This window comes from Bufo gargarizans, chromosome 5, assembly GCF_014858855.1.
Source record: "Bufo gargarizans isolate SCDJY-AF-19 chromosome 5, ASM1485885v1, whole genome shotgun sequence".
NCBI classification, from domain to species: domain Eukaryota; kingdom Metazoa; phylum Chordata; class Amphibia; order Anura; family Bufonidae; genus Bufo; species Bufo gargarizans.
The window spans coordinates 98641129-98649137 of NC_058084.1; the positions used below are offsets into that span (position 1 = coordinate 98641129).

The 8009-nt window shown below is 40.3% G+C and overlaps 1 protein-coding gene across 4 annotated transcripts in view; it reads left to right on the top strand.

Annotated features, from left to right (window-relative positions):
- PCMTD1 (protein-L-isoaspartate (D-aspartate) O-methyltransferase domain containing 1) overlaps nt 1-5214 on the top strand; it is a 64276-nt gene extending 59062 nt beyond the window's left edge. For all 4 annotated transcript variants that reach the window (XM_044293165.1, XM_044293166.1, XM_044293167.1 and 1 more), the window contains 2 exons: nt 1029-1152; nt 4348-5214. In XM_044293165.1, the coding sequence (XP_044149100.1) occupies nt 1029-1152; nt 4348-4715 (492 nt within the window). In that variant the 3' untranslated portion in view covers nt 4716-5214. The remainder of the gene's footprint in view (nt 1-1028; nt 1153-4347) is intronic.
- Nucleotides 5215-8009: the final 2795 nt, after the last annotated feature.

Sequence of the window (8009 nt, forward strand, 5' to 3'; positions counted from 1 at the left end):
CTAAATGTAAGCCAGCTTCCTTACAGGCATAGAACTTGATGAATGAGATGGGCCTGTCAGCCCGTTCCCTTCCCTGCCCACACCATGCCCCGTTTTTTTTTTTAGACCTGGTGTGAGCGGTGAAAAGTCGTAGATTGTGGTGCAAATAACCTATCTGCACCAGATATACACCAGAAATTGTATATGGTGTATATCTGATAGTAAATAACCCCCATGGTTTCTAATAATGCCTTCTTTAAAAGGGTTTTCTGAGACTTCACTACTGATGACCTATCTTCTGGATAGGTCATCCGTATCAGATGAGTGGGGTCCGACACCCAGTATCCCTGGAGATCAGCTGTTTGAGAAGGCAGCGGTGCTAGCAGTAGTGATTCACTAATAAGCATGATGTCACATGGCCTTGACTAAGCGGAGCGAAGGGCTTGCAACTACTCCTAGCGCCGGTGTCTTCTTAAACAGGTGATCGACGGAGGTCCCATGGTTTGGACCCCCACCGATCAGATACCGAGGATAGGTCATCAGTAGTAAGTCTCAGAAAAAAACCTTTAAATATACATGTGAACATAAAGGGCATCTGTCAGCAGATTTGTACCCATGAAACTGGATAACCTGTTGAACGTGCGCTTGGCATCTGTCCTGGCCCCATGTTCATGTGTGTCTGCTTTGCTGAGAAAAATTATGTTTTAATATATGCAAATATGCAAAATGGGGGCGTTGCCTTTTGCTCCTAGAGGCTCGGCTTTCTGTGCACTTTAAGAGTGGAAACGTGATCACTCCTGCCTGGCCCTGTCAATCAAAGTGGAGAGAGCATGGCAGTTGCAGAGAAAGCTGTGTCTCTAGGAGTAATGGCAACACCCTCATTGCTCCTAGAGCAGATGCCCTTTAATGTAGACATCCACTGACCGCATAATAGTTGCCTCATTTTTCATTCTTTTAATTCCTGATGATTCGGGATCGCCACAATATATTTGTACAACCATTGTAATGCTTCTGTCTGACTATTAACATGCTTGGTTTCAACTCTTTAGCTTACACAGATCCAGAGAACAGGACAGAATACATGGGAAAGTAAGAACATTTTAGCTGTTTCTTTTGCACCCTTGATGCAACCTAGTAAGAATGACAATCACAAATCTGAAACTGTGAAATTGCGTAAGTATTTACTTATTTTACTTAAATAATTTTAAAGGGCATACCAATAGGCCACTCTAGTTCTGTGCTTGTCAGCAAAGTCAGTGATATCTGTGGCAAGTCCTTATGCATCAGCAGTCCAGAGAAATAAGACTTTTTATGATATGCAAATTACCCACTAGGTACAATGAGGGCGGTATGTTCTACCCAGAGGCTCCGCTCCCTGTCTGCTATGCTGCGCTGGCCAAGAAGTGAAAACCTATTCACTCCGGCCTATTAAGTCGGGTAGTAGCACATTTTGTGCAAACACTGTACAGAAATGGAGCACCCAGTGCCGGACATTTTAGCTACTAGTATGTGGTGACAAATTGCCTTTAATTTTCGCTGTAATGTTGACTGTACCTTTTGGCTATGAAAGACAACAAACGACAACAAAGAAAAGCTCAGCTGAGCAGTTCCCACAAAACCCTCTTAAAGGGGTTTTCCGAGACTTTATAACTGATGACTTCTCCTCAGGATAGGGTTCTGACACCCAGGACCCCTGCAAATCAGCTGTTTGAGAAGGCAACAGCGCTCACAGTAGCGCCACAGCCTTCTCTCAGCTTTTCCTAGGCCAGTGTTGACACGTTCATCAGTCTTGTGGCCTAGGAGCCACTCTGCCCCTTTGAAGCGAATAAGCCTGAGTGCAGTACCAAGCACAGCTGCTATACAATGTACGGTTCTGTGCTTGGTAAGCTGCGATAAGGCCACGGCGCTCACAGGAGCGCTGGTTCAAACAGCTGATCGGTCGGACACCCACCAATCAGATACCAATGACCTATCTTATGAATAGATCATCAGTTATAAAGTCTTGGAAAACGACTTTATATTTCTACTTGGTAGACCTTGCTACAGAAAATAAATTTGATGTAAAGTCTGTAAAACGGTGTGCGTTTATATACATGTCACAATTATTGTCATGTCCCCCAAGCACTGTACATAAAATTGTTTTACTTCAACCCCTCCTCAAAAACCCTCTATTCTTTTCCCCCACTAATGTTTATTAACCAGTCGTAATGCATAGATTTCAATATAGGTAGAAGGAGACTTGTATTACTTTACTTCCTTCCTGTTGATGTCAGCTGCAGGAGCAGAAAAGATGGAGCTATAGCTAAAATAGTTTGAATATCCTACCCAAATGTGTCCTGTGATTACAGCAGCCTCAGCACTGATCTCACTTGTGTGTAAGCATATACAGGAGAGGGAGGAGGAGTGTGAGCCTAGCATGCGCTTAGAAACAGCGATATGACCAGGTCCGCTGTATCTTTAACATGACGAGCAATGATAATGTTGTGTTAGAGACTGTTTGTGATTCACAAACACAAATGGGGAAGGCTCTGCAGAGCCACAGTGCTTGAGAATCTGAGAGCGCTAAAATGCTTTTATTCCCTTTTATGCACTTACTATACTACATTATATGAACTTTAATATTCTTCACTACTTAATTATTACAACACAGATTTTAAAGGTGTTTTCCAGGCTTCTGATATTGATGACCTATCCTCAGGATAGGTCATCGGTATCCATTCAGTGAGGGTTCAACACTCTGCTTCCCCACTCAGCTGCTATCTGTAGCCTCTGGCAATGAAACTAGCACTTTGAATGGAACAGGACGCGCAACTCCTATCAAAATGTAGTCATACTGGGTCACTGCAGTTAAAGGGGTATTCCCATCTCGGACAATGGGAGCATATCACTAGGATATGCCCCCATTGTCTGATAGGTGCGGGTCCCACCTATGAGACAATGGGGGCATATCCTCGCGATATGCCCCAATTTTATATCATGGTAAAACCCCTTTAAGTGAAGTGAAGAATCCATTCGCTCATCTCTACTGCTCACATAGATTTGCCCTGTATGACATATACTCTAAATGTGCAGCAATATGCTACAAGTTGAAATATGTTCTTTTCAAGCATCTTAACAAACGCTTAAAAATTGATAAAAATCTTTTTTTTTCTTTATATTAAAGGGAACCTGTCACCTCTACTATGCTACCCTCACTGAGCATTTCTAAATGTTCATTGTGTTACCCTAAACATATAAATTACACTTTTTTTTTATTTAATTTGCAGACGAATTAAATAAGTATTATGCATTTTGTACCCCCCTCCCCCCTTTTTATGCAAATTAACATAAGAGTCATATCTTGCTTGTGTGACCAGAGAAGAGTTGTATTTTCAAGCTCTGACTCATCTCAGGTTAATTTGCATATGTATCAAATCCAGTTTTTTTTTTACACAATAAAAGCACACAGAGCTATGGGGACTGGGTATTGCGGATGTGCTAGCGGCCATCTAGCAACCCATGCCCTCAGCTCTGTACCCAAAATCTAGGTGACAGGTTCCCTTTAAGTTTGCCATTTAATGTAAAACTTAAATAAGAATAAAAATACAGTACATGATTAATGCCATTGATGAAACTGAAAAAGCATTCCCATTAGGCCATAGAGATTAAACTTTAAAGGCTATGTATATCTTTGCGGGCATTTTTTATTTTATGTTTTTTTCATTGCACTTATTTTGAGCTAAAAATCATTTTTTTTCAATTGGTGTTTATTAAAAATTCTGAGCCTCTTTCTCTGTACAGCCTTGAGATTCTCTAGTATCAGGCTTTGTATTTTTATGGTGTTCCGCCAGGGAGCTCAGCAGACAGCTCCTGATCTCTGACGTGGTAAACGCTCATTATAGCTCAATTCTTATATTGCTAATAAGACTGTGTCTTAAATAAGTGTTTATGACCTTTTTAGTAATTTAGAGATGAGGCTTAATTTATAAGTGAAAGTACGAATCTCACAGCTAGACTGTTAACCCTTTGTGACAGAACGACCAGTTGAAAAAATGATTTCGTCGCCCAAAATGAGTAAAATGCAATCATTAAAAAAAAATTGCCTCAGAAGTTGTACATAGCCTTTAAGAAAAAGCTTTATATTACAACTTGTTGAACTATAAGGCAAATAAAAAATAAAAAAACACAAATACGGCTCCCATTAGTATATATGTAATGATTGGTACCTCAGATTGTGCTTGAGCTTCTTTCTAGGAGAGGGAGAGAGCTGCCTCATTCAGTGAATCCTGATCTGTTAAAGCCTGTAAAAAAATTGGCCTGTAACTGCGTATTGTAACCAGAGATGTTTACAGCTGATAATGACTTCCATTTAATATATTTTTCTTCTAGCTGCCTGTACTGTAAGGAGCCTACAGGACCTAGCTCGTATCTATATTCGGCGCACACTTAGGAACTGCATAAACGATGAGATGCAGGCCAAAGGAATTCCTCCGAAAGCCGCTCCAAAGCGGAAAAGGCGACGGTGCCGCAGACGCCGCATAAACACCTATGTCTTTGTAGGAAATCAGCTAATTCCTCAAGCCTTAGATAGTGATGATGAGGAAAAAATTGATGAGGACAGCAAAGAAGAAGAAAAGGATCACAGTGAAGCTTTGAAAGCCGAGGAGCCTCCACAGAACCTTCTCCGCGAGAGAATTCTGTGCTTACCTCTCCCTGAATCTTTAAAAGCATACTTGACCTATTACAGAGAGAAATGATGATGCACTTGAATACAAAACTTTTATTGCCTGCTGATGTTTCATTTTTTTTCCTTTTGAAAATGTAGCATTTGTTAATAAAGGATTTGGTAGTTATATCTTCCAGCAAGAGATCCAGTGGACACCTAAACAATCTTATCTCCATTCATTGGTTTAGTTCCTTTTTTACAAGCTCTATATTTTCTGTACATTTTAAGATAAACTGTACACAGATTTTTAACTGTAACCAGTTATTGCTTTGTAGTATCACTTGCTCTTTGGGGGAAAGCATTCTTCAGCAGCCCCTAATTTATACACAGGGCATAGCACACTGGAGAAAGATCCGAATGGTCTTCAAAGCCATTTCAGTCATTTCATACACACAAGTCCCAGTGGAACATTCCATTCTGATGGTTTCCTTTTCTTAGTCTTTTTTTCTTTTATATATGCCAGCTGAACAGTGTGAAAAGTGCAATAGTTTAGGAAAGGTAACTTTTTGTAAATGCCACAAGTTTTGTGATTTTCTAAGAAAAAAATGGAAGTGTCAAATATGAAAATTATGTTGCATTTAGAAGAAAAATGCTGCTTGTTACAATCCTCTTTAAAGTAATCAATCCTATATGTTTTCTTTACTCTTGATGTGTTTTAATGTGTTCTGTGTTGGCCAACCTCCACCAAGAACCATTGATGACAAATTACAAACTGATTCATTACTTTTCTGAAATTAAAAGCCAGTAACAAATGTGTTCCAAAGAAGGTTTGTTTTCATCATGTTTAGAAAGAACAAAGGTATTAGTAGAGAAGCACTTGTATAAGACTATTTCATCCAGCTCTCCAATCCGCTGACAGATGCTGTCCTTCTAAAGGTGAAGGCTGACCGTTACCATGTAAGAAGGTTCTAACCGTATTCGGTATATTCCTTGAAGAGTTTGCAAATTCTCTGTAATGCAATGTTTCCAATGGTGCATTGATAGCATGCCACATAGGTAGCATTTGAGCAGTGTGTGATGGTGACACCATCATACAAAACTAAGGGGGAGATTTATCAAACTGGTGTAAAGTAGTACTGGCAACCAATCAGATTCCACCTTTCATTTTCCAAAGGAGCTGTCAAAAATGAAAGGTTGAATGTTATTGGTTGCTATGGGCAACTAAGTCAGTTCTACTTTACACCAGTTTAATAAATCTCCCTCCTAAGGCTGGGTTCACACGGGCGTTGCGGGAAAAGATGCGGGTGCGTTGCGGGAACATGTGCGTTTTCTGTATTTTGGGGGGGGGGGGGGGTTATTTATTTTTTTCCCCGCGAGTGAAAAGCGTTTTAATGCGTTTGAAAAATCGGCATGTTTGGTGCCCGAACCCGGACTTCACAGAAGTTCGGGTTTGGGATCGGTGTTGTGTAGATTTTATTATTTTCCCTTATAACATGGTTATAAGGGAAAATAATAGCATTCTTTAATACAGAGCACAGTGATGTCACCAGTGGTGTATCTTGGTTTTGTGCTGCCCTAGGCGAGACTAAACTCGGGCACCCCCCTATCGCGCAGACGCAAAAGGCAGGGGAGGTCGGGAGGAAGTAAGTCTTTCAACTCCTTCGCTATGTGGCGCCGGCGATGCCGCTCGCATAGTGAAGGATCGGATCGGACAAGGGGCATAAATAATATTTAGCATATTGTGTAACTATCACTAAGCAAACAAGGCATTTTGCCACCCCATTGGCAAGTGCCGCCCTAGGCAAATGCCTTGTTTGCCTTGTGATAGATACACCCCTGGATGTCACCACAGGTCCTGAAGAAAGAACAGGAGACCGGCAGCTACGCGATCAATTGGAGGAGATGAGTTAATTTGTATTTATTTTTTTAACCCTCAATTGACCGTCTACTAAACATTCTGTATTCAGAATGCTATTATTTTCCCTCATAACCATGTTATAAGGGATAATAATACAGTGAAGAGACTTTCATCCTAGCAACCATGCGTGAAAATCGCACTGCATCCGCACTTGCTTGCGGATGCTTGCGATTTTCACGCTGCCCAATTCACTTCAATGGGGCCTGCGTTGCGTGAAAAACGCACAATATAGAGCATGCTGCGATTTTCACGCAACGCACAAGTGATGCGTGAAAATCACAGCTCATGTGCACAGCCCCATAGAAATGAATGGGTCCGGATTCAGTGCGGGTGCAATGCGTTCACCTCGCGCATTGCACCCACGCGGAAAACTCGCCTGTGTGAAAGAGGCCTAAGTTTCTGTCCATCTTAAAGGGTGTGTTACACCTTTGCAACCTTTTTTTTTTCTGTTGATCTAGTAAGCCTAAAATAACCGTAAAATTTCAGATGGTCTTCATTAAAAATCTAAAGTTTTGTGGCTGCAGACCCCATGTAGACCTAAGTGTATTTAGGAATACTGACTACAATCCAACCCTGTGTAGCCTTATCCTGTAGTCATACTATTCGATCCCCCCCATCTTTTTAGCTAACCTACTGAGAATATTATATACAATATAATATATTATAGTACAGGATCAGACTACACACAGGGTTTTTGTTGTCTGTAACCATGGATACACAGGTCTGCATAGGAGCTGTAGGTTAATTTTAATCAGAATCTATTTACAAAGTTGTGTTTTGTGTTTTTTTTTTTTTTACTTTTGGTTCATCAGATTGGTGAAAAAAAGGATGTGAAAGTGTATATCCCCTTAAATGACACAGATGGACCATAAACAGGCCTCGGGTGATTCATTATTTTTCCGATATTGACAAACATATACAGTTTGGCTTCTTTATAAAAAGAGACTAAATATAGAATTTTCTAGGCAAAAAAATGCTCCTTTGTGTTTTAAAAGTGGCATATGGAAAGATGACACTGTAGCTATGTGTTCCTATAATAGTTGTATATAAACAGGAAGTTGGCTTAAAAAGTGTATTTTTCTGTGCGGCACAAAGTAAAACATTCCCTTTTAAAATAACATCACCAGCTATGTAGAGATGGTTCATAGTCCCATATCTGCGCAGAAGCAATATGGAAACTGTTTTGACCACTTTCTTACTATATAAAGGATAAGCCAAAATAAATCAGTTCAGCGTTCATTTTCATGTTAATTGAAATGTAAATACTGTTTACTACCAACAGCATTATTGCAAGCCTCGATGAAAATAGCAAAAGTCTATTGTGCAATGGACTTTTAAGCTGTAGCTTGATTTCCATTCACATGGTGTGTTGTTGCTAAGGTTGACCAAGCCGCCCAACGCTATGTAGTTTTTGTTCCTATTTCTGTATTATACATTTGCCACATTGATAGAAAATGCCAGATAATT